Source organism: Cololabis saira, chromosome 13, assembly GCF_033807715.1.
Source record: "Cololabis saira isolate AMF1-May2022 chromosome 13, fColSai1.1, whole genome shotgun sequence".
NCBI classification, from domain to species: domain Eukaryota; kingdom Metazoa; phylum Chordata; class Actinopteri; order Beloniformes; family Belonidae; genus Cololabis; species Cololabis saira.
In genome coordinates this window covers 7,124,314-7,152,166 of record NC_084599.1, presented here as the reverse complement: position 1 = coordinate 7,152,166, position 27,853 = coordinate 7,124,314, and the positions used below count along the sequence as shown (strand labels likewise).

General features: G+C 43.3%; 1 protein-coding gene across 1 annotated transcript; it reads right to left on the bottom strand.

Moving 5' to 3' along the window:
* Positions 1–175: 175 nt before the first annotated feature.
* On the bottom strand, positions 176–27,853 carry ephx4 (epoxide hydrolase 4). The gene is made up of 7 exons (XM_061736996.1): positions 27,408–27,853; positions 21,909–21,994; positions 19,599–19,756; positions 16,255–16,383; positions 15,904–16,007; positions 14,164–14,312; positions 176–624 (listed from the first exon to the last, which is right to left on the bottom strand). The coding sequence occupies exons 1-7, from the start codon at positions 27,648–27,650 to the stop codon at positions 384–386; spliced, it is 1,110 nt and encodes a 369-aa protein (XP_061592980.1). The 5' UTR covers positions 27,651–27,853; the 3' UTR covers positions 176–383.

Sequence of the window (27,853 nt, the reverse complement as noted above, 5' to 3'; positions counted from 1 at the left end):
AAAAAAGTCGAATGTTGTGAAAACAGTTAAAATTTCGTGAAAAAAGTTGAGAAAAAAGGCGACATTTCGACTTTATTCTTGAAATTGTATTTCAACATTAATCTTGACATTTTGACTTTTTTCTCAACATTTCAACTTTTTTATCGAAGTGCACAATAAAAAAAAAATCTTCCCCTCTCAGATATTTTTTCTCCTGCATGGCCCTAATACTCTTCCATACCTTTCAAATATCTGAAATGTGAAAGATTTAAAGAATGATTGCATTATCTCTATGTCACTTGGTTTCACAGGCATCTTCAAGGCTTCCGGGAGTGGAGGGAGAAGAGGTCGCTGGATGGGGCATCGGCATCGGCATCGGCATCGGCATCGGCATCGGCGCGGACTCAGGTCCTGTACGTCTTTCTCCCCTCCCCCTCCTTGAGGAAGGTCCATATGAGGGTGTTGACGATGTCGGGCTGGTCCTGCTGCAGCCAGTGGCTGGCCCCGGAGATGACGTTGAGACGGAAGTGGTTCCTGATGTACAGGCGGCAGGCCTCGGCCATCTCCTGCTCCATGAAGGCGTCCCGCTCGCCCCACAGCAGCAGCACCGGAGACCTGACGTGGTTGTGGTCCAGCGGGAGGGAGCTGAGGACACAGGAAGAGACGCATGGTTTCAAATAAAACCTGGAGAGAACAAACCCGCCTCAGTACCAGACACTTGAGTCAATATGTATGAAAGACCATGACATTTATCAGCTGTGATGGTTAAGAGTCAACAAGCAAAGGCTTATTGGCGGTACAGGCATTGTGACGTAGAATTGTTTAAATTGGTCTGATTCACCGCACGAATCGGCACAGATTACTTTCTAATACTGTATTTGACCCGGTCTTTGTACGTTTTGACCGTATAGAAACGTAATTCTCGTCAGTTGTGTGAAATAAGACCTGGAAACAGGCATTGTGGCATAGAATTGTAAAATTGGTTTAATTCACCGTACAAATTGTTACTGATTACTTTTGTAATACTGTATTTGACCCGGTCTTTGTACGTTTTGACCGTATAGAAACGTAATTCTTGCCATTGTAAGAATGAGATGAACCTGCTGTATCTACTGTCCTTACTTTTTAACAACTTGTGCTTTTTATTATTTTACCTCTTTTCTTATCATTTTTATTTCATTTTATTTGTTATTTACTGTTTAATTGTGTCTTGCCCGTTTTTAATGTTGATGTAAAGCACTTTGAATTACCTTGTGTTGAATTGTGCTAAACAACAAATAAACCTGCCTTGTCTTATCATCCTTGTTCCAGATACATCACCTTAGACCCCCCCCCCCCCCCCTTTTATTTCTCACACCTTTTTCCACGTAGTCTATCCGCGTGAGTTCCAGCGTGGCGTGAACGCCCTCCCAACCCCAACACGACCGTGCCGTGCGTTTCCCTGTTAGGTAAGGAGGCAGCGCATACGTAGAGGCTAATTGAGCACAGGTCAGTGGAATTTCTTTTACATAAGCATATAAATGCTGTTCAGAGATGCATGGCTTGAGAAGCGAGCAGATGGCACGCTCAGTCATGCACGTAAGAGGTCACATGTCAGGAAAGCATGTACTGGGATCTTCTTTGATCTCGTGCCTTTGTGCCAGCACTGAGTCTCTCCTGCAAGTCAATGGAGGTTTTTCATGGTATTGTGTCAGTGACAAAGGGTTTGAAATGTTCCTTCCCCCAAACTCTCGACTGTAGATGGCATTTGTGAAAGGCTAATCTGCTGCAAATGTACCCACCAGCGCCTGGGATTACCAGTAGGAGTAACAATGAATGGTATCCCATGGCAACCTCTCCTCCTGTAACTAATGATTTAAGATGCCCAACTAACATGAATGATTCTCAGTGTCTTCCCTGCTAATGTTTATTAAGTTTCAAAAATTTTAATCTACACCCTGAAGTCAGCAAAACAGACAAAATACAGTGGGGCAAAAAAGTATTTAATCAGCCACCAATTGTGCAAGTTCTGCCACTTAAAAAGATGAGAGAGGCTTGTAATTTTCATCATAAGTAACTTCAACTATGATAGACAGAATGGGGGGAAAGAATCCAGGAAATCACATTGTAGGATTTTTACTGAATGAATTGGTAAATTCCTCTGTAGAATAAGTATTTGGTCACCTACAAACAAGCAAGATTTCTGGCTTTCACAGACCTGTAACTTCTTCTTTCAGAGGTTCCTCTGTCCTCCACTCGTTACCTGTATTAATGCAGCTGTTTTAACTGGTTATCAGTATAAAAGACACCAGTTTTACCTCGTTATCAGTATAAAATACACCTGTTTTAACTGGTTACCAGTATAAAAGACACCTGTTTTAACTAGTTATCAGTATAAAAGACACCTGTTTTAACTGGTTACCAGTATAAAAGACACCTGTTTTATCTGGTTATCAGTATAAAAGACACCTGTTTTAACTGGTTATCAGAATAAAAGACTCCTGTTTTAACTAGTTATCAGTATAAAAGACTCCTGTTTTAACTAGTTATCAGTATAAAAGACACCTGTTTTAACTGGTTATCAGAATAAAAGACTCCTGTTTTAACTAGTTATCAGTATAAAAGACTCCTGTTTTAACTAGTTATCAGTATAAAAGACACCTGTTTTAACTGGTTATCAGTATAAAAGACTCCTGTTTTAACTAGTTATCAGTATAAAAGACTCCTGTTTTAACTAGTTATCAGTATAAAAGACACCTGTTTTAACTGGTTATCAGTATAAAAGACACCTGTTTTATCTGGTTATCAGTATAAAAGACACCTGTTTTAACTAGTTATCAGTATAAAAGACACCTGTTTTATCTGGTTATCAGTATAAAAGACACCTGTTTTAACTAGTTATCAGTATAAAAGACACCTGTTTTATCTGGTTATCAGTATAAAAGACACCTGTTTTATCTGGTTATCAGTATAAAAGACACCTGTTTTAACTGGTTATCAGTATAAAAGACACCTGTTTTAACTGGTTATCAGTATAAAAGACACCTGTTTTAACTGGTTATCAGTATAAAAGACACCTGTTTTAACTGGTTATCAGTATAAAAGACACCTGTTTTAACTGGTTATCAGTATAAAAGACACCTGTCCACAACCTCAAACAGTCACTCCAAACTCCACTATGGCCAAGACCAAAGAGCTGCCAAAGGACGTGAAAAACAGAATTGTAGACCTGCACCAGGCTGGGAAGACTGAATCTGTAATAGGTAGCAGCTTGGAGTGAAGAAATCAACTGTGGGAGCAATTATTAGAAAATGGAAGACATACAAGACACTGATAATCTCCCTCCATCTGGGGCTCCAAGATCTCACCCTGTGGGGTAAAAATGATCACAAGAAGGGTGAGTAAAGATCCCAGAACCACACGGGGACCTAGTGAATGACCTGCAGAGCTGGGACCAGAGTAACAAAGGAACCATCAGTAACACACTACGATCAGGGACTCAGATCCTGCAGGGACAGACGTTCCTGCTGAAGCCGTACATGTCCAGGCCCGTCTGAAGTTTGCTAGAGAGCATTTGGATGATGCAGAAGAGGATTGGGAGAATGTTATATGGTCAGATGAAACAAAATAGAACTTTTTGGGTTTGTTGGAGAAAGAGAGCTGAGTTTTATCCAAAGAACACCAAACCTACTGTGAAGCACAGGGGTGGAAACATCATGATTTGGGGATGTTTCTCTGCAAAGGGACCAGGATGACTGATCCGTGTAGGGAAAGAATGAATGGGGCCAAGTATGGTGAGATTTAGAGTGGAAACCTCCTTCCATCAGCCGGGCATTAAAGATGAAACGTGGCTGGGTCTTTCAGCATTACAATGATCCCAAACACATCACCCGGGCAACGAAGGACTGGCTTCGTAAGAAACATTTCAAGGTACTGGAGCAGCCTAGCCAGTCTCCAGATATCAACCCCATAGAAAACCCTTTGGAGGGAGTTGAAAGTCCGTGTTGTCCAGCGACAGCCCCAAAACATCACTGCTCTAGAGGAGATCATGGAGGAACGGACCAAAATACCAGCAACAGCGTAGAAAACCTTGTGATGACTTACAGAAAACATTTGACCTCTGTCATTGCCAACAAAAGATATATAACAAAGTATTGAGATTAACTTTTGTTATTGACCAAATACTTATTTTCCACTATAATTTGCAAATTAATTCTTTAAAAATCAGACAATGTGATTTTCTGGATTTTTTTTTTTTTTTTTCATTTTGTCTCTCATAGTTGGAGTTTACCTGTGATGAAAATTACAGGCATCCCTCCCACCCCGGACACAAACTGTTCCAGACTCTTCCCTCTGGCAGGAGGCTGCGGTCCATCAGGACCAAAACCTCACGCCACAAGAACAGTTTTTTCCCGTCTGCAGTTGTCCTCGTCAACAAGGCCCCGACCCCCCCTTCCCCCCGACTACTACGGACTGCCCCCCCATCCCACTCTACGTTACATTAACGTAAATATTCCAACCCCGTAACATTTGTACAGACTCACATCCGACACTTTAAAAACCCCATATTGTACATTTCTGTTTATATTGTTCATTTCTGTTTATACATTTTATCTGTCATCTGTCATCCTACGTCACTTTTTGTAAAGACTCATATCCGGCATTTTATTCTATCTCTTATTTTATCTCCATATATTTGTTTGCTTTTATATTTTTATTTTTACTGTATTGCACCAATCACCACAACAAATTCCTTGTGTGTGTTAACAAACTTGGCAATAAACCCCCTTTCTGATTCTGATTCTGATTCTGATAATCTTTTTAAGTGGGAGAACTTGCACAACTGGTGTCTGAAATAATACTTTGCCCCTCTGTATGTATTAATGTTTTGTCCTTCTGTCTTTATATTATGCAGGACCCCCCATGGAAACGTACATGCTCCTGTACCATCACAGGTGCTGGCGTTCATCCATCCATCAACCTACTCTCATCTGTACAAAAAAGAAAGTCCAGAGTGCTCAGAAGGTTCATCTAAATCATGTGATGAAGGTGCTCTTTGGTGGGAAAAAGGATGTCAAAAAAGAAGAAAAATCCAAGGCACTCCTCTTCAAATATAAAAAGCCTTTATTTGAAATGGGTATTTCATGTACTGTAGAAAGATTTTAAAAAGTGGGTTACAGCCCACGCGTTTCGGCCACAGCCTGAGGAAGGCCGTTTCAAATAAAACGTTTCAAATAAAGGCTTTTTATATTTGAAGAAGAGTGCCTTGGATTTTTCTTCTTTTTTACTCTGATCTGTATTTGGGTCATGGAGAAGGCCCGGTCCTCCCTCTCTCTGGCTACCACATGTCCATGTCCAGCCGGGGCTTTCCCGGCCGGACATGCCCAAAACTCCTCAACCAAAAACGTTTCCAGAAGTCATCTTCACCACATGCTTTAATCACCTCAGCCTGCTTGTCTCGATGTGGGGGAGCAATGAATCCACTGCAAGTTCCTCCGGAATGGGTGAACTTTCCACTTTGTCTACAAAGGAGGGTCCAACCGTCCTGCAGAGGTAACCCTTCTCAGCCAGTTACTACCCACAAGTCATAACCATAGGAGACTAGTAGAACTGAAACCAGGACTAGTAGAACTGGAACCAGGACTAATAGAACTGAAACCAGGACTACCAAAGCTAAAACCAGGACTAGTAAAGCTGAAACTAGGACTAGTAGAACTGAAACCAGGACTACCAAAGCTGAAACCAGGACTAGTAAAGCTGAAACTAGGACTAGTAGAACTGAAACCAGGGCTAGTAGAACTGAAACCAGGGCTAGTAGAACTGAAACCAGGACTAGTAGAACTGGAACCAGGACTAATAGAACTGAAACCAGGACTACCAAAGCTGAAACCAGGACTAGTAAAGCTGAAACTAGGACTAGTAGAACTGAAACCAGGGCTAGTAGAACTGAAACCAGGGCTAGTAGAACTGAAACCAGGACTAGTAGAACTGAAACCAGGACTACCAAAGCTGAAACCAGGACTAGCGGAGCTGAAACCAGGACTAGTAGAGCTGAAACCAGGACTAGTAGAACTGAAACCAGGACTACCAAAGCTGAAACCAGGACTAGTAAAGCTGAAACTAGGACTAGTAGAACTGAAACCAGGGCTAGTAGAACTGAAACCAGGGCTAGTAGAACTGAAACCAGGACTAGTAGAACTGAAACCAGGACTAGTAGAGCTGAAACCAGGACTAGTAGAGCTGAAACCAGGACTAGTGGAGCTGAAACCAGGACTAGTAGAACTGAAACCAGGACTAGTGGAACTGAAACCAGGACTAGTGGAACTGAAACCAGGACTAGTAGACCTGAAACCAGGACTAGTAGAACTGAAACCAGGACTAGTAGAACTGAAACCAGGACTAGTGGAACTGAAACCAGGACTAGTGGAGCTGAAACCAGGACTAGTAGAACTGAAACCAGGACTAGTAAAACTGAAACCAGGACTAGTAGAACTGAAACCAGGACTAGTGGAGCTGAAACCAGGACTAGTAGAACTGAAACCAGGACTAGTAGAACTGAAACCAGGACTAGTAGATCTGAAACCAGGACTAGTAGAGCTGAAACCAGGACTAGTAGATCTGAAACCAGGACTAGTAGAACTGAAACCAGGACCAGTAGAACTGAAACCAGGACTAGTAGAGCTGAAACCAGGACTAGTAGAACTGAAACCAGGACTAGTAGAACTGAAACCAGGACTAGTAGAACTGAAACCAGGACTAGTAGATCTGAAACCAGGACTAGTAGATCTGAAACCAGGACTAGTGGAACTGAAACCAGGACTAACAGAACTGAAACCAGGACTAGTAGAACTGAAACCAGGACTAGTAGATCTGAAACCAGGACTAGTAGAACTGAAACCAGGACTAGTAGAGCTGAAACCAGGACTAGTAGATCTGAAACCAGGACTAGTAGAACTGAAACCAGGACTAGCAGAACTGAAACCAGGACTAGTAGATCTGAAACCAGGACTAGTAGAACTGAAACCAGGACTAGCAGATCTGAAACCAGGACTAGTTACTGAAACCAGGACTAGTAGATCTGAAACCAGGACTAGTAGAGCTGAAACCAGGACTAGCAGAGCTGAAACCAGGACTAGTAGAACTGAAACCAGGACTAGTAGACCTGAAAACAGGACTAGTAGAGCTGAAACCAGGACTAGTAGAACTGAAACCAGGACTAGTAGAACTGAAACCAGGACTAGTAGAACTGAAACCAGGACTAGTAGAACTGAAACCAGGACTAGTAGAGCTGAAACCAGGACTAGTAGAACTGAAACCAGGACTAGTAGAGCTGAAACCAGGACTAGTAGAACTGAAACCAGGACTAGTAGAACTGAAACCAGGACTAGTAGAACTGAAACCAGGACTAGTAGAACTGAAACCAGGACTAGTGGAGGTGAAACCAGGACTAGTAGAACTGAAACCAGGACTAGCAGAGCTGAAACCAGGACTAGTAGAACTGAAACCAGGACTAGTAGAGCTGAAACCAGGACTAGTAGAGCTGAAACCAGGACTAGTAGAACTGAAACCAGGACTAGTAGAGCTGAAACCAGGACTAGTAGAGCTGAAACCAGGACTAGTAGAACTGAAACCAGGACTAGTAGAACTGAAACCAGGACTAGTAGAACTGAAACCAGGACTAGCAGAGCTGAAACCAGGACTAGTAGAACTGAAACCAGGACTAGTAGAGCTGTGTGGCAGGGTGCGTGCCACGGGGGCCCGCCCGAAGGATGGAGAGACACGAAGCTTGTGCAGACCCTTTTTATTTCTCAATCAAACACCCAGACCACCCACACACAGTGCACAAGCACCTCCGCATGACAGCAGCTCCTCCGACCCTTTTCTGCTCTCCAGCTCTGCGTTATAAAGGCAGGCCGGTTGGAGGCGTGGCAGCCACTCAGGTGGATGGGACACAGGTGCGTGTCCCGTCAACCTCTCCACCCGGCCACAAGCTGAAACCAGGACTAGTAGAGCTGAAACCAGGACTAGTAGAACTGAAACCAGGACTAGTAGAACTGAAACCAGGACTAGTAGAACTGAAACCAGGACTAGTAGAACTGAAACCAGGACTAGCAGAGCTGAAACCAGGACTAGTAGAACTGAAACCAGGACTAGTAGAGCTGAAACCAGGACTAGTAGAACTGAAACCAGGACTAGTAGAGCTGAAACCAGGACTAGTAGAGCTGAAACCAGGACTAGTAGAACTGAAACCAGGACTAGTAGAACTGAAACCAGGACTAGTAGAACTGAAACCAGGACTAGTAGAACTGAAACCAGGACTAGTAGAGCTGAAACCAGGACTAGCAGAGCTGAAACCAGGACTAGTAGAACTGAAACCAGGACTAGTAGAGCTGAAACCAGGACTAGTAGAACTGAAACCAGGACTAGTAGATCTGAAACCAGGACTAGTAGAACTGAAACCAGGACTAGCAGATCTGAAACCAGGACTAGTTACTGAAACCAGGACTAGTAGATCTGAAACCAGGACTAGTAGAACTGAAACCAGGACTAGCAGAGCTGAAACCAGGACTAGTAGAACTGAAACCAGGACTAGTAGACCTGAAAACAGGACTAGTAGACCTGAAACCAGGACTAGTAGATCTGAAACCAGGACTAGTAGAACTGAAACCAGGACTAGTAGAACTGAAACCAGGACTAGTAGAACTGAAACCAGGACTAGTAGAACTGAAACCAGGACTAGTAGAGCTGAAACCAGGACTAGTAGAGCTGAAACCAGGACTAGTAGAACTGAAACCAGGACTAGTAGAGCTGAAACCAGGACTAGTAGAACTGAAACCAGGACTAGTAGAACTGAAACCAGGACTAGTAGAACTGAAACCAGGACTAGTAGAACTGAAACCAGGACTAGTAGAGCTGAAACCAGGACTAGTAGAGCTGAAACCAGGACTAGTAGAACTGAAACCAGGACTAGTAGAACTGAAACCAGGACTAGTAGAACTGAAACCAGGACTAGCAGATCTGAAACCAGGACTAGCAGAGCTGAAACCAGGACTAGTAGAACTGAAACCAGGACTAGTAGAGCTGAAACCAGGACTAGTAGAGCTGAAACCAGGACTAGTAGAGCTGAAACCAGGACTAGTAGAGCTGAAACCAGGACTAGTAGAACTGAAACCAGGACTAGTAGAACTGAAACCAGGACTAGTAGAACTGAAACCAGGACTAGCAGAGCTGAAACCAGGACTAGTAGAACTGAAACCAGGACTAGTAGAGCTGTGTGGCAGGGTGCGTGCCACGGGGGCCCGCCCGAAGGATGGAGAGACACGAAGCTTGTGCAGACCCTTTTTATTTCTCAATCAAACACCCAGACCACCCACACACAGTGCACAAGCACCTCCGCATGACAGCAGCTCCTCCGACCCTTTTCTGCTCTCCAGCTCTGCGTTATAAAGGCAGGCCGGGTGGAGGCGTGGCAGCCACTCAGGTGGATGGGACACAGGTGCGTGTCCCGTCAACCTCTCCACCCGGCCACAAGCTGAAACCAGGACTAGTAGAGCTGAAACCAGGACTAGTAGAACTGAAACCAGGACTAGTAGAACTGAAACCAGGACTAGTAGAACTGAAACCAGGACTAGTAGAACTGAAACCAGGACTAGTAGAACTGAAACCAGGACTAGCAGAGCTGAAACCAGGACTAGTAGAACTGAAACCAGGACTAGTAGAGCTGAAACCAGGACTAGTAGAACTGAAACCAGGACTAGTAGAGCTGAAACCAGGACTAGTAGAACTGAAACCAGGACTAGTAGAGCTGAAACCAGGACTAGTAGAACTGAAACCAGGACTAGTAGAACTGAAACCAGGACTAGTAGAGCTGAAACCAGGACTAGTAGAACTGAAACCAGGACTAGTAGAGCTGAAACCAGGACTAGTAGAACTGAAACCAGGACTAGTAGAGCTGAAACCAGGACTAGTAGAGCTGAAACCAGGACTAGTAGAGCTGAAACCAGGACTAGTAGAGCTGAAACCAGGACTAGTAGAACTGAAACCAGGACTAGTAGAACTGAAACCAGGACTAGTAGAACTGAAACCAGGACTAGTAGAACTGAAACCAGGACTAGTAGAGCTGAAACCAGGACTAGTAGAGCTGAAACCAGGACTAGTAGAACTGAAACCAGGACTAGTAGAGGTGAAACCAGGACTAGTAGAACTGAAACCAGGACTAGTAGAGCTGAAACCAGGACTAGTAGAGCTGAAACCAGGACTAGTAGAGCTGAAACCAGGACTAGTAGAGCTGAAACCAGGACTAGTAGAACTGAAACCAGGACTAGTAGAACTGAAACCAGGACTAGTAGAACTGAAACCAGGACTAGTAGAACTGAAACCAGGACTAGTAGAGCTGAAACCAGGACTAGTAGAGCTGAAACCAGGACTAGTAGAACTGAAACCAGGACTAGCAGAGCTGAAACCAGGACTAGCAGAACTGAAACCAGGACTAGTAGACCTGAAAACAGGACTAGTAGACCTGAAACCAGGACTAGTAGAACTGAAACCAGGACTAGTAGAGCTGAAACCAGGACTAGTAGAACTGAAACCAGGACTAGTAGAGCTGAAACCAGGACTAGTAGAGCTGAAACCAGGACTAGTAGAACTGAAACCAGGACTAGTAGAACTGAAACCAGGACTAGTAGATCTGAACCAGGACTAGTAGAGCTGAAACGAGGACTAGTAGAGCTGAAACCAGGACTAGTAGAACTGAAACCAGGACTAGTAGAACTGAAACCAGGACTAGTAGAACTGAAACCAGGACTAGTAGAACTGAAACCAGGACTAGTAGAACTGAAACCAGGACTAGTAGAGCTGAAACCAGGACTAGTAGAGCTGAAACCAGGACTAGTAGAACTGAAACCAGGACTAGTAGAACTGAAACCAGGACTAGTAGAACTGAAACCAGGACTAGCAGATCTGAAACCAGGACTAGTAGAGCTGAAACCAGGACTAGTAGAGCTGAAACCAGGACTAGTAGAACTGAAACCAGGACTAGTAGAGCTGAAACCAGGACTAGTAGAGCTGAAACCAGGACTAGTAGAACTGAAACCAGGACTAGTAGAACTGAAACCAGGACTAGTAGAACTGAAACCAGGACTAGCAGAGCTGAAACCAGGACTAGTAGAACTGAAACCAGGACTAGTAGAGCTGTGTGGCAGGGTGCGTGCCACGGGGGCCCGCCCGAAGGATGGAGAGACACGAAGCTTGTGCAGACCCTTTTTATTTCTCAATCAAACACCCAGACCACCCACACACAGTGCACAAGCACCTCCGCATGACAGCAGCTCCTCCGACCCTTTTCTGCTCTCCAGCTCTGCGTTATAAAGGCAGGCCGGGTGGAGGCGTGGCAGCCACTCAGGTGGATGGGACACAGGTGCGTGTCCCGTCAACCTCTCCACCCGGCCACAAGCTGAAACCAGGACTAGTAGAGCTGAAACCAGGACTAGTAGAACTGAAACCAGGACTAGTAGAACTGAAACCAGGACTAGTAGAACTGAAACCAGGACTAGTAGAACTGAAACCAGGACTAGTAGAACTGAAACCAGGACTAGTAGAACTGAAACCAGGACTAGCAGAGCTGAAACCAGGACTAGTAGAACTGAAACCAGGACTAGTAGAGCTGAAACCAGGACTAGTAGAACTGAAACCAGGACTAGTAGAACTGAAACCAGGACTAGTAGAGCTGAAACCAGGACTAGTAGAACTGAAACCAGGACTAGCAGAGCTGAAACCAGGACTAGTAGAGCTGAAACCAGGACTAGTAGAACTGAAACCAGGACTAGTAGAGCTGAAACCAGGACTAGTAGAGCTGAAACCAGGACTAGTAGAGCTGAAACCAGGACTAGTAGAACTGAAACCAGGACTAGTAGAACTGAAACCAGGACTAGTAGAACTGAAACCAGGACTAGTAGAACTGAAACCAGGACTAGTAGAGCTGAAACGAGGACTAGTAGAGCTGAAACCAGGACTAGTAGAACTGAAACCAGGACTAGTAGAGCTGAAACCAGGACTAGTAGAGCTGAAACCAGGACTAGTAGAGCTGAAACCAGGACTAGTAGAGCTGAAACCAGGACTAGTAGAACTGAAACCAGGACTAGTAGAACTGAAACCAGGACTAGTAGAACTGAAACCAGGACTAGTAGAACTGAAACCAGGACTAGTAGAGCTGAAACCAGGACTAGTAGAGCTGAAACCAGGACTAGTAGAACTGAAACCAGGACTAGCAGAGCTGAAACCAGGACTAGCAGAACTGAAACCAGGACTAGTAGACCTGAAAACAGGACTAGTAGACCTGAAACCAGGACTAGTAGAGCTGAAACCAGGACTAGTAGAACTGAAACCAGGACTAGTAGAGCTGAAACCAGGACTAGTAGAACTGAAACCAGGACTAGTAGAACTGAAACCAGGACTAGTAGAACTGAAACCAGGACTAGTAGAACTGAAACCAGGACTAGTAGAACTGAAACCAGGACTAGTAGAGCTGAAACCAGGACTAGTAGAGCTGAAACCAGGACTAGTAGAACTGAAACCAGGACTAGTAGAACTGAAACCAGGACTAGTAGAACTGAAACCAGGACTAGTAGAACTGAAACCAGGACTAGCAGATCTGAAACCAGGACTAGTAGAGCTGAAACCAGGACTAGTAGAGCTGAAACCAGGACTAGTAGAACTGAAACCAGGACTAGTAGAGCTGAAACCAGGACTAGTAGAGCTGAAACCAGGACTAGTAGAACTGAAACCAGGACTAGTAGAACTGAAACCAGGACTAGTAGAACTGAAACCAGGACTAGCAGAGCTGAAACCAGGACTAGTAGAACTGAAACCAGGACTAGTAGAGCTGAAACCAGGACTAGTAGAGCTGAAACCAGGACTAGTAGAGCTGAAACCAGGACTAGTAGAACTGAAACCAGGACTAGTAGAACTGAAACCAGGACTAGCAGAGCTGAAACCAGGACTAGTAGAACTGAAACCAGGACTAGTAGAGCTGTGTGGCAGGGTGCGTGCCACGGGGGCCCGCCCGAAGGATGGAGAGACACGAAGCTTGTGCAGACCCTTTTTATTTCTCAATCAAACACCCAGACCACCCACACACAGTGCACAAGCACCTCCGCATGACAGCAGCTCCTCCGACCCTTTTCTGCTCTCCAGCTCTGCGTTATAAAGGCAGGCCGGTTGGAGGCGTGGCAGCCACTCAGGTGGATGGGACACAGGTGCGTGTCCCGTCAACCTCTCCACCCGGCCACAAGCTGAAACCAGGACTAGTAGAGCTGAAACCAGGACTAGTAGAGCTGAAACCAGGACTAGTAGAACTGAAACCAGGACTAGTAGAACTGAAACCAGGACTAGTAGAGCTGAAACCAGGACTAGTAGAACTGAAACCAGGACTAGCAGAGCTGAAACCAGGACTAGTAGAGCTGAAACCAGGCCTAGTAGAACTGAAACCAGGACTAGTAGAGCTGAAACCAGGACTAGTAGAGCTGAAACCAGGACTAGTAGAGCTGAAACCAGGACTAGTAGAACTGAAACCAGGACTAGTAGAACTGAAACCAGGACTAGTAGAACTGAAACCAGGACTAGTAGAGCTGAAACCAGGACTAGTAGAACTGAAACCAGGACTAGTAGAGCTGAAACCAGGACTAGTAGAACTGAAACCAGGACTAGTAGAACTGAAACCAGGACTAGTAGAACTGAAACCAGGACTAGTAGAACTGAAACCAGGACTAGTAGAGCTGAAACCAGGACTAGTAGAACTGAAACCAGGACTAGCGGAGCTGAAACCAGGACTAGTAGAGCTGAAACCAGGACTAGTAGAGCTGAAACCAGGACTAGTAGAGCTGAAACCAGGACTAGTAGAGCTGAAACCAGGACTAGTAGAACTGAAACCATGGTGGAGCTGAAAATAGATGGAGCATTGAACAGTTCTCTCTTCACTACAACAGAAGCAACGCTAACAACCTTTGTGTCTGTCAGATGAAGGAACCGATCACAGATCGCATGTCTGAAAACATCTAAAAATAGTTCAATCGTTAATGCTGCTTTATTGAAGTGCAAGAATTAAGATGGGATTTTTTTTTTTAACTCAATTTGTCTATAAATAATAGGATACTTTTAGAATGTAAAAGCTTTGTGAGGAAGCTCTGATCTGGTGTTTTGATTGCCGACCTGAACACGTTCCTGTAGTAGTTCAGGGCTCCGGTGAGAGCTCCCGGCTGGGAGAGTGCGTACAGGTAGGCCTCCAGGTCCTCGGCCGTGAGCCAGCGGCCCTTCCTGCCGATCCCGGTGCTGCGGCTGGTGAACAAGGCCTTTAGTGCCTGCAACAGAGGTGTCAAAAGTATTCACATTCATTACTCAGGTAGAAGTATAGATACTAGAGTTTAAAAATACTCCTGTAGAAGTTGAAGTATCAACTCAAGTTTTTTACTCAAGTAAAGTATAAAAGTACTGGTTTCAAAACTACTTAAAGTATAAAAGTAAAAGTAATGTAAGGGGGAAAAAAGCCATTAAGGACAAAAGCCATTGAAAATGAATGCATCTTAGTATAATGCAAATATATTAAAGAAGCATATATGTGTACTATTGAGCATTAACATGTGTTTCAGAGAGCAGGAGATATGATGACTAGTTGCCTATAAGTATTGTAATGGTGCAAAAAGTCAAACTTCATGTTCATGTTATCATTTATCCTAACCTTTATTGGAATGTACATCCAAGTTTAGTTGCAGGAATCTGAGGGAACAGATGTAAGAACAAAACTGGACAAGAACATCTGAAACAACCACAACCAAATTCACTCTATCCGGATGGAGCAATTTAACTAGATAGTTTTCTTTAAAGGCCAAAATGAAATAGAGTAACAAGGCTGTTTTTAAAATGTAAGGAGTAAAAAGTACAGATAATTGCGTGAAAATGTAAGGAGTAAAAGTAAAAAGTATAGATAACCAAAATTTCTACTTAAGTAAGGTAACAAAGTATTTGTACTTTGTTACTTGACACCTCTGGCCTGCAACGGGGACAGCAGCAAAGGCTCGGTGAGTCAGTGTGATTGGAACAGTTAGATCCAGAGAAGGACGTGAACAACGCGACCGTAACACGAGTCAGAGAAAGTACTTCGGTGGGTGAAATCTCCTCAGATGACCTTCCACTGCACTTCTGGCTGTCTGGCACACTGCTGGCTCCACAGCGTTGCATGCTGGGTCTCTAATTCTGCATATGCCAACGTTTTTACACTAACTCAGAAATACTGATGGACATCTTCACGGTTACATATTGAAGAAGAAAAAAATGCATGATGCATAGTTTGAATAATTCAAAAGGAAATTGTTCAAACATTACTATTTTAGGATAATTCAATAATCCACTTTTTAGTGGAATTATAGATAACCAGTGTCAACACATGCATGGTACTTTATGCTTTAAGACTCAATGTATTTTCCAAACGTGGGCTTTGATGCGTTAGTTGCTGTTTAATTGTCATTTGAGAGCAACCTTTTCTGCTGGTTTGGTCAGTTTTCATGCCTAGACAGTGTTTTTTTCCAGCGTTCATGTCAATTCATATTTAATGATCAGATAAGAGTCAGCTTTCCCTCATCTCATTTCCCATTTAAAAACAATAAACATTTCTCTGTCTCTCTCCTATTTAAGGTTATATCGTGTAGGAGATAAATAAATGTTAGAACGACCACCAAAACACCCATTTGCTGATTTATATGCTAATGATTATCACTATTGTTGTATAGTGGTGCATGATGCACACCTTAATTTTTCTCAGTCTCTGACAGCTGGTTGCACACTAAACACTAAAAACAGACTGAGGCTGTAATAATATGCAGCATACACATATTCACGTACATGCACATGCACACACAGCCTTGGAGGTGCTTAAGCCCTCACATGACACACCACCTTGAAATCGTTGATGGAAAGCATGAGCTCTGGGAAACAGGGCAGCTGGAAGAAAAAGAAATGGCTGGACTTCAGCAGCTGGCTCGGGTGACGTAGGGCGTAATCTGAGGGAGAGGAGGAGAGAGACAAGTTCAGCTTTCTTTTTAAATCAAAGGCAGGTTTGCATGCCTGCCTCCCTATCTGCTCCATTTAAAACCAGCTGCTCCAGCTTCACACGAGCCTCCTGTAATCACTGTCTCATCACTTTCCACACAAGAGGGCTGTAAAGACGGGTGCAAACTTGCAGCTGAAGTAATAATGCTTCCAAATTAACTATGATCATTTCTGTAATAACACAAAGTGAAATCATACCTGCGAATACAGAAGGATGGGGACAGTTTAGGACGATAAGTTTCGTCACCATCTCGGGGTAGTGAATGGCGAACAGCCATGCTATGATGCCCCCCCAGTCATGGCCAACCAGGCAGCACCGGTTGTACCCTTGGAAGAGAAGCAAAGACAGTAAGAGACATAAACCTTAGACTTCCATGCTAATGTTAAAACGTGTCTAAGATAAAAAGAAATAGAAAAGAAAATCAATGCTGTTGTTACTCGCTTTCTCACTCAGAAGACTTTCCTACCCAAGTAATGAGTGGATTATATCACAGCCGAAGCAAACCACACACAGGACATCAGTCTATGTCACATATCTGTCCATTTCCAAAGGTTTGGTCTCCAGTTTGGTGACAGAGTCTGAAGCTGTTTCTGAGGTATCTGACATACTGTATTTTTCAATAATATCCATCCATTGTCCTACGCTTATCTGATGTCAGGTTGTGGGGCAGTAGCCAAAGCAGGGAGACCCAGACCTCCCTCTCCCTGGCCACTTCGTCCAGCTCATCAGGGGAGACCCCAAGCCATTCCCTGGCCAGCCAAGAAACATACTGTAGTCCTTCTGCATGTCCTGGGTATTCCCCAGGGTCTCCTCCCAGTGGGAAATGCCCGGAAGACCTCACCTCGGAAGTCCAGGAGCCATCCTCACCAGGGGCCCGAGCTACCCTCATCTGGCTCCTCTCGATGTGGAGGATCAGCAGCTCTACTCTGGGCCCTTCCCGGATGACCGAGCTTCTCACCCCGTCTCTCAGGGAGAACCCAGGCGCCCTGCAGATGAAGCTTGTGTCTGCGGCCTCGGTCTTTCGGTCACTACCCACAGCTCCTGACCATAGGTGAGGAAAGAAACGTAGACCGACTGGTATATATAGAGCTTCATCTTTTGGCTCAGCTCCTTCTTCACTACGACAGATGCATCACTGTGGACGCAGCACTGATCCACCTATCAATCTCCAACTCCTTCACTTGTGAACAAGACCCCGAGATACTTGAACTCCTCCACATGGGGCAGTGTCTTAATCCCGACCCGAGGAGGGCACTCCACCCTTTTCCGACTGAGGACCATGGTCTCGGATTTAGAGGTGCAGATTCTCATCCCATCCGCTTCACACTTGGCTGTGAACCACTCCAGTGAGAGTTGAACGTCTTGGTCTGATGAAGCCAACAGAACCACATCATCTGCAAAAAGCAGAGACCCAATTCTGAGGACCATCTTGACAGAGTCCAACCCCCACGTGCAACGAGTCCAAATTACAGCTGACAATGCGAACTAAGCTCTAACACCACATGTAGCAGGATTGGAAAGCTCATAAAAGGGATTCCAGCCCCCCATACTCCCCGAGAACCTGGGATGCCTAAGGGACGCGGTCAAATACCTTTTCCACAAAAGTCCACAAAATACATGTGGACTGGTTAGGCAAACTCCCATGCACCCTCCAGAACTCTGCTGAGGGTGTAGAGCTGGTCCGCCGTTCCACGGCCAGGACAAAAACCACACTGCTCCTCCTCAATCTGAGATTTGACTATCTGGTCCAGCCATCTCAAGGAGATTGGTTTCGGAGCCTGAGCCATGTGTCGAGGTGAACTTGATTACGTCTAACTTCTCGACCTCGTCGACCACCGCAAGCTCCTTCCCCACCAGAGAGGGGACATTCAATGTCCCTAGAGCCAGCTTCTGCGGCCGAGTATCAGACCGCCAGGCTCCCTGCCTTCGGCCACTACCCAGCTCTCACTGCCCCCAACTCAACCATGACCCAATGATAAGAAGTGAAATATTTTAACAGTGGATGTATACTAATGTGTGCTCTAACACCTGATGTAGAGAGATTATTATAGGCAAGACGCCATGGTGCAGTTGTTCTTAAACTGTGGTAGGTTTACCACCTGTGGGGCACAAGCTTTCGCTGTTGGTGTACGTCTAGTATTTGAAGCAATCATTAAAAAAATCTAAATAAATATGTGTGAGTACACACACTATAAACATTAATGATGAGATCCAAAAGATTGAATTAAAAGTATAACCAGACTCTAACTTGGAAAAAAGGTAAGCTTGTTTTTGTACTCAGCCACTATGGTCACTATGGTCAGGGGTGCACACAAGCCGGTACTCCAGGGCCAGTCTACAGCATGTTTTAGATGTCTCCTTGCATCAACACACTTGATTCAAATTAATGGTCGCTTTCCATCAAGGTCTACACAACTCTGTTGGTGACACAGCCTTGTCTATCAGCGTCTTGCCTATGTCAATGTAAAGCACTTTGAATTACCTTGTGTTGAATTGTGCTATATAAATAAATTTGCCTTGCCTTGCCTTGCCTTGCCTTGTGTTGAGGCAGGGAAACATCTAAAATGTGCAGTAGACTGGTCCTTGAGTACCGGCTTGTGTGCACCCCTGACTATGGTAACCTGTTTGGTGCATCAATACTGAAGATTGTTTTAATGTAGTACATTTGATCTCATTCGTGATTTACAGTGTTGTGCGTTTGCTCCGATGTCTGCAGAGACATCACAGTGCCTCTGGGCTTGACTTTCACCCAGCTTCAATCTGGATACCCATCGTAATTTTATATAAAAGGCAACGTTACCTTTTCAAAGGGAACATGTTATGAAAACACATATTAAGGCATCTGAAGTGATGACTGTGGCAGGGTGGAGGAGCTGCAGCCACTCAGGCTGACGGGACACAGGTGTGGCCCGTCAACCTCTCCACCCTGCCAGCCTTATAAGGGAGAGACAGAGGAGCTGCAAGAGAGGACTGGGAAGCTGCTGATGTAGGCTGATGCTGCGCTTTTGCCCGTGTGGCGGTGATTCTGCTTTAATAAAAGGGTTCTGCACAAAACTCCGTGTCCTCTCTATCCTGTCGGTCGGGCCCCCGTAGCACTCGCCCTGCTACAATGACCAAATAAAAAACTCATACAGGATACTGTATGATGAGCCGCTTTTGCTTTGTTAAGTCTGACAAATGTGATAGATCTGCAGGGAACTGTGACATCACAGACCCAGACCCAGGCAGATCCAGGCTCCCTATCTTTTACCATCATTGATTAATTTGCTTGCTCTGAAGTGGGGAGCACAAACTATATTGTATGCACGTGCATGCGTATCATCCGTAGCTTGTTCTCTGTTAGGGGCATGTGGTCAGTAAACGGCCAGCCTTTTATTTGTCCTATGCTCAATGAGACTGGTTCTGCAGTGCCGCAGGCCTGAGGGCTGTCCACAGCTCAAGACTGATACATCTATTGCTGAGCAGAAACGCTGTCGTAACGCTGTCCAGTCCCTGGACTCACTTCAACGCTACACACAAGCACTCCCCCCCTCCCCCTTACCTAGGTACTCTACAATGTCCTTCACATCAGTGACCAGGTAATCAAAGCGGTAGCTTTCTGCTGAAAGGGGCAGGTCAGACTCCCCGTAGCCGCGCATGTCCACGGCCACCACGCGGAACTCACTCTTGAACTCACGCAGCTGGTAGCGCCAGGAGAACCTGAGGGACACAGACAAGGCCAATCAAGCAAAACCCATCATCCTTTCAGAGTTTCTACACTTTTAAATATGTCACCTCTAGTGATCTTTATTAACAGTAACCAGACAGGAGATTGGGGGAAGACATGCAGCAAAAGGCCACAGAGACTGGGACTTGAACCAAGGACCGGAGCCTCTGTACATGAAAACACCAGGGTTTCTGCACTTCTCACCTTGTTAAATAAATAACTTTTTTTAATATTGCATAATGCAATATCAAATAGTTTTTGGGTATTTGTAGTTTTATATTTAGAGTTGTAAATAAATAATATATTATTTTAAATTAGGAAGATCCTGATAAAGGAAAATGATGCATGACACATTCAGTTTAAGCTGCAAAAGTCTTGACTCGTGTCTTCTGTCTGATAACAGTTGTGACAGTGTTTGACCTTTTCTCCACAAAATCTTTTTTTAATACTACCCTTAAGCACAACTGCCCTTTAACTTTAGACGTAGAGGTCCTTTTGGCAGCTCACCAACACTTCTTTACTTAGCTTCTTAAGTGTTGTTCTGCTAATATTTATAGTTTAACCTGTAGGTGAAGGTTAATTTGACCACCAGATACATCCTTTTGTTCCTGTTTAAACCTGATAGCTAAGTAAACAACAGTTCAAAGTAATTTCTTCTGACCTTACACTACAATTTTGTTCATATTTCCCTACTAAGCCTCGTTAAGTGAGATAATATGGTGGAAAAAAATAAGACCATTTTACAATAGAGACATGCATCTTCCAGGAATATTAAATTGAACAATAGATTTTTCTAAATTAAATTTTAAAAAGAAAAAGAACATTTTTTATCGAGGATTATTGTTCACCAGAATCGTTATGGGATTGTTGTTGGGATACCTTTTCATGTCTCGTCAGTCTCTGTGATGATTCAAGCACACTGCAGACTAAGCGCTTGATTGGATAGCTGGAGCAAAATAGTCATGTCAGCTCCTTTTAATGACATCATTCAATAGATCCTATTGAATGATTAATAGTTTTTGGTAGATGTGAAATTAATTTTACATGAAAAACAATCAATTTCATGTTGCGTGTACAGACGTCGAAGGGTGCTGCAGTTAGCTGAAGTTAACTGTTCTCTGCAGGCTGTCTGGGAATCAGAGGTAGTGTACTTCACTGCAAATGAGCGTGGGTTAAACTCAGTCTTTCACTTTAGGTAGTATGATGTCAAGGCACAGCCAAGTTAGGTTTTTACAGGCTGCCATTACAAAACTACTCATCATATTCAACTTTTAAAGTATCCAAAAGTCTGTAGTATCATATAGTTAACACTCGTCTTTCTTTCTAGCTAAATGGAAGTCACCCCTGGGTAATAGACACTGCTTTATTGTCTAATCTGCCACTCATGGTATGGTGTGACTTCCTTTTCCTTTTTTCTTTCCTGCTGTAATGTAGATAGCCCTGAAGCCCATCCTCCGCCTCCTCTGTATCCGTTGAAAGATAAGGTGAGCAGGATGCAGAGCCTTCTTTTGATTGTGATGAGTAAGGAAGGGATCAGGGCACCCAACCCTCAGATCTTAGAATATAGATGAGGACTGAGGCACAGTAAAGCCCTCGGATCCTACCATCCTCCCTCTGACACAGAAACTGCACGTACACATTCGCCTCCTCTTCCCTGGGAATCAAAACGCTATAGAAAAGCATAACGTGAACTTTGTGACCACTTTACACTCAGCAAAGTTCATTATTTCGATGAGAAATATGGCAGTGAAGCAGAAACGGCTCCATCAGCCGATAATTAATCCCTGTGTTGGACAGTATTCTGGAGAAATGGCCAGGCTTACAGCTCTTGACAATCTCTTTGGCCCCAATCCAACCAGAATACTCAACATCATATATCATCTCTGATCTTGAACACTGTGGACCTCTTGTCCTCTGATGGCTCATCATGTCTGTGAATGAGGGCGATGTGCGTTACGGTTTGGAGTCCCACAACCCGTCTGAAGAGATTTAACAGTGCTGCATCATCCCCGTGAAGGAATTCTCTGAATCAAGATACGTTTTAAATAGGGGACTCCTGCAGGAAACAAAGAGCAACTGCACATATCTAAATATTATAGTTTGGTTTAGAAGAGCGCTCACTAATACCACAAGCATTTGACCTACCAGAACTCGGGGAAGCCATGCAAAAACAGCATAAGTGGCTTTCCTCTCTCTCCAGCAGCAACATAGTGAAACCTAAGACCAGACTCCTGGGCAGAGAGAAGACACACAAACACATTAACACACACACTGAACACATGGAACATGAGCAGAGGATGAAATGCTGTATTTAATACATAAATACAGCATTTCTTATTGAGCCAATGAACATCTGAGAAAAATGGAAACAGAATAAACATTATCACCACATATCTTGAACATTTTAAGAGCCCTTTCAGAAAGTTGTGTGCATGCATAAATATTGTGTACTGACTAATCATGAGAAACTTTCTCTAACTTCTGTTTGAAACCTTTAACATTTCATTCGATTTTCGTTTATTTATTTAGCACATTTTTTTTTTTTAATGCATGGAGGGAATGAAGCCCGAAGGGAGTACAGAGTTCCAATCCCATCAACAACTGTGATGAAGTAACAAAGATAATGTACACAAATTAAACAAATTATAAATATAAACGTAAAATAGAACATGGATTAAATTAAAGATAAAGACATTGAAGGTTAAGATGGAATAAGATGTTTTTTTTTAATAACATTCTGAAGGAGGTAAAAGATAATGTTTACTTCAGCGACACATTCAAGTCATTCCAGAGTTTTGGATCTAAATGTTATATTTAGATGTTGGACAGAAGGGTAAATGAAGATTGCCACTGCGTCTAGTTGGATATGAATTAAAATCAGATGAAAAAGTAAAAAACTGCTGGAAAGTGACAGGAAGATCTTGTTTTCTGTTGATAAACGTATGCACAGACAAGCATGTGGGGCCCTGCTAAGGATATTTGTGAGTTCCTGGCAGCTACAGTAGCACTCTGCTGTATGCTGTTGTGTGCTGGGGCAGCAGACAGAGTAGTCCAGCCAAACAGACTCAAACTTATCTGAAAAGCCAGTGGCACTGTGGGGATGAAGCTGGTCATGTAGGACCTGCATGTCATCTTGTTCAATGTCCACCACCACTTCCATGATGTTCTCTCAGGTGCAGGAGCACATTCAGCAAATTTGCGCCAAATGGAGGTCATTCCTGTGGCCATCAGACTGTTGAACTCCACCCTCAAATGCCCAGACAATGCAATGCAAAAGACCCTTGACCCTCAATTCATTTTTGAACTACGGTATGTATTTGTAAACGTAGGGTTTGAGATCTTGTTGTCATGCTGTGTTCTTGGGAAATCCACCACATTTTGGGTTCTTTACTTCAGTGAGACTTCAGAAAGAAAGAGGCTGTATACGTTGCTCTGTTTGTTTTTCTTTTTTATAAATCTCTGAATGGTCTTGGGCAAAAATACATCTCTGATCTCCTGGTCCATAAACCAAACAGGACCCTCAGGTCGTCAGGGTCACGCCTACTTCCTGTATCCAGAGTTAGAACCAAATAACAGGAGGCATCATTCAGCTTGCTGAGGGACGATGAGACTTCCATGGTCCAATCATCCAGAACTTTGTGGATTGGTGAGAGCAGTCCTTCCTTCAACTAAATATCTCAAAAACTAAAAATATGCATGTGGACTTCAGGAGACTCACCAATGACAAGGAACAATATGTGGACAAGTATAAATATCTTGGGACCATTATAGACAGCAAACTGTCGTTTGTGGAAAACTGTGAGGCCGTCTATAAAAAGGCAAACCAACGTTTCCACTGCTTAAGGAAGCGGTCATCTTTACACATTGATAAAAAGCTGCTCACCAAGTTGTATAGATGTTTTATTGAATCTATAATCTCTATTAGCTTAGTGTCCTGGTTTGGCATCGTACCCCTAAAATAAAAACTCTCTTAATCAGATTGTGAGGTGGCCAGTGAGCTAATTGGAGAGCACAACTCAACTTGTCTCCTTCTTTAATGTGCAGCTACAGGGACTAGCTGATCCATCTCAGATGATGCATCGCATCCACTATACGGTAAATTCCAGTATCTCCCTTCTGGCCGTAGGTTTAAAATGCTTTTGTGCAAAACTAAAAGGTATAAATGTAGTTTTGTCCCTTCGGCTATTAATGCCCTAAATAGGACATGCTTTCCCATCCTCCATCTAGGTCTATTTATTTATTTATTTATCTATTGTATTGCTTATTCAATTTGGAGCATGTGTTTTTGTTTTCTCCTGTTTGTCTGTTTGTCACTGTCACTGTACTGTATGGTGTTGCTGTAAGTTTCTACTTTTTACCTGCAAACAAATCTACCTTCGGGTATTAATAAAGTTACCTTACCTTACTTGGCTTTTATGCTCCCAGAATGCACCAGGGCAGCTGAAACTCTCAGATGTTTTAAGTCAAGGTTGTAAACTACTTATCTAACGCAAGGCATCTCATTTGTTGATGAGTTGTTTGATTCTTTTTTAACTTATGTCTGTCTGTCCTCATTTATTCAGGTTTTAAACTCTTTTAGTTTTTAATGTTTTTATGTAAAGTACGTCTTTGAATTGTCTTGTACATGAAACGTGATACAAATGAACCTACCTTGCTGTGTATTATTTGGATTATAAATTGCATACGCAGTTCTGGTGCTGTTGTGTGGCTAAGTGCAGCTGTGTGCTTCTCCTAGCTGTAATTTAAAAGCTAAAGATGAAGACTTTACTTTTCAACACTTTCCTGCCTGCAATGTAACTATAAGTATGCAAAGCACTGCAGCGCAGCAGTTCAAAGCTTCCAGTATGGCTGCCGCACACCACAAATCACTTTTCCACATGCCAATTGTATATTTTTAGGTTAAGTTTTATAATCCAGACTTTATTTTAGTTTTGTCTTGTTAAAATGATTAGTGCTATTGAGTCTTTTCATATTTATATTTTACTATTGTTGCAATATTTTCAGAACATTGTGAATTTTCTTTTAAATCAGGTCATAACTGATCTGTGACAAACATTTCTCCCTGTGGATTAATAAAGTATCCACGATTTCTCTTTTATAATCATTCTGAAGAATCCAGTATCTCAATTCAAAATTGGTTAACACAATAACTTGGATATGCAGCACAAGTAGAACATTAACAAAAGTGAGAAACGTTCTTCTTCTTTACAGTATCTTAACCAGTAAACATACAGTTGGGCACAAGACAAAGTTCAGTCTTATTAAAAAACCCAGAGAGCCCAATAAGTGTGGGATAGCTTGCATACATGACAGATCTTCGTGGCGTGCAACATCTGTGTGCTCATGACTTGCAGATTAGAGGACTGTATTGACAACACAAAAAGAGAAATACTTGTGTTATTTCTAAGCAGATGCAAATCCTCTCCCCTGTGTTATGAGGTGTATTATCTGTACGATATGATTTCCTGTCTTTATTTTGAGGCGATTAGGCCCTCCTGATCTGATTCTCACTGGAATTTTTGGCAGGATTTAGGGCTTTTCACTGATTATATAAGAAAGCAGCTCTGATCCAAGACATAGTGATACATCATGTTTTGGCATGCACTGACAAATATTCAATATACTCTTGCAGCAGTGGGAATATTTGCATCGCAATCGTTTTATTTGCATTGTCATTCAACTTGACATGCACTTTATTCTGCAAAAAGCTTCATGCATTATGCATATTCTAAATCAGTGTGTTGCTTGTATATTTTAAAATTTGGATTAGGATCCGTAGGCATTTTTGGTCATCTCTGCAGTCGTGTAAGGATACTAGAGGACTTTCATCTCCACTCTGATTAATTAAAAAAGATTGTCATTTTGTTCACATGACCTTAACATTGACTCTCTATGATAATCTCAGTTTGTGGACAAAACTGTCATTAATATAAGACTTTACACAGCTTATAAAGCACTATATATTTGAAGTATTTTGAATATATTTATTGTTGTATGCATTCTTTTCTCGTTTTACTTTATATAAAGATATAACTTTTAGTTAATTTATATTTGAGATTCATATATTTCAAATTACAAAACATGAACAACAAAGGGATTCACTCCTATGGCTAAGACGGATCAACATATTAAATAATATGAGGATCAGGTCGAAGATCAGTGATTACAGACTATTGATATACTTAGCACTACGGACTGCAGGCTGCGCAGGGTTCATCTAAAAGTACTTTAGATGGAGGAGTTCAGTCCACTGAAAATAATACTGCTTATAGTGAGCTGAAGGACGTGAACTCAGACTGAATGTGGGAGATTTGAACATTTTTATTTAGCCCATATAATGTTTAACGCCTGTTCGGGTGGATGTGAAGCTGTAGGGAGACGCGAGACGGAGGAGCTATCCTTTCACCACCTGAGCTGTCCCTTCAGCTCCATTAAAGCTGTCCCTTCAGCTCCACCTGAGCTGTCCCTTCAGCTCCACCTGAGCTGTCCCTTCAGCTCCACCTGAGGAGTGAATGAATGAATGAATTTTAAAATTTTAGTTATAATCTACAGAGCATTGCATGGTCAGGCTCCTCAGTACCTCATAGATCTGGTCCCACGCTATGAGCCACAAAGAGCCTTAAGGTCGGCTGATCAGGGCCTTATAACAATGCCAAAAACAAATCTAAAAACCAAAGGTGACAGGGCTTTCCAAGCAGTTGCTCCACATCTTTGGAACATGCTCCCACAAAAATTATTGTTTTAAAAACAAATTAAAAACGCTATTTTTTGAGCAGGCATTTATTGATGTATTATGATTTTTGTTTCTTTTCTTTTTGTCTTTTTCTTTCTTTCTTTTCTGTTTGTTATTGTCCTTAGAGACACATTGTGCAGCTTTTTAATTACCTCATGTTTTTACTGTTTTTTCTGTATGTAAAGCACTTTGTGAGTTTCTCTCTATGAGAGGTGCTATATAAATAAAATTGACTTACTTACTTACTTACTTACTTAATGAATGAATGAATAGTCGTTATTTCGGTCTTAAGCCTTGTACAAGTGAAACCATTTTTACAAAACAGAAAATATAAAAAAATGTGTAGGCTGAAGCCCTAGCTTATAGTGCCTACCCTTTTTATCTAGTGACCAACTTAAATCAGAAACGTTAGCATTAATCCATGAAAACAAACAATGCTAAAGAAGACAAAAAAATAAATGAGGCAAAATATAAAATTGACGTTTCACATTCTAGAATGTGTTTGATAATATACTTTATAGTTTATAATGTTTTAAATTTATTTAAACATAAATAAGGAGCTGTCCCTTCAGCGCCGGAGGAGCTGTCCCTTCAGCACCACCTGAGCTCGCTGTCGGCGACACTCCGACGCAGAAATCTGCGTGTAGCTGGTAAACCAGGCCCGGGGAGGCTCGTCAGTCACGACGCTGGAAAAAGGGTGTCGAACCGTCTCATTCCCGAGAAACCCCGGCATGACCGAGGAGCACCAACACAAAGGACCCTCCCACCTCCCGGGGACGAGTGTAAAGCCTGAATTATGGTTCCGCGTTACACCGACGCAGGGTACGGCGCGCGTCGCCGCGGTACCCTACGCCGTAGCCTCTGCGTAACGGTGTAACGCGGATCCATAAATCAGCCTCAAAGCGCCTTACCTTGATCCTGACATAACAGTGGGTTCCCAAGGACGTGTCATTCAGGCACGCCGGCGGAGCCTCGCGAACCCCCCACTGGAAGGTGGCCGTCGGCCGCAGCACGATGTTCCAGCAAAGTTTGAGCAGGGCGACGGCGGCGCAGAGAGCGCAGTAGCCGTAGACCAGGGACCAGTAGCCCAGGACGCGGATCCGCAGCGCAAGTCTGAGCACAAACAGCAGCAAGTTGTGCAGCACTCTCGCCATCTTTACATTGCCGCTAGGAAAAAATCAATCCAGGTCGCAGTCACCTATTAAATGTATTTCTGTTTAATTGGTCGTAAATGAAAACCCTAAGCCGCTGTCACATAATAACCAGCTGCAGCGCTGCACGCACTGACTGTCTGCAGGTCTGAAGGTCTGAAGGGAGGATCCCTGCGAGAGAGAGGGTGAATGGGACGTCAGATTTC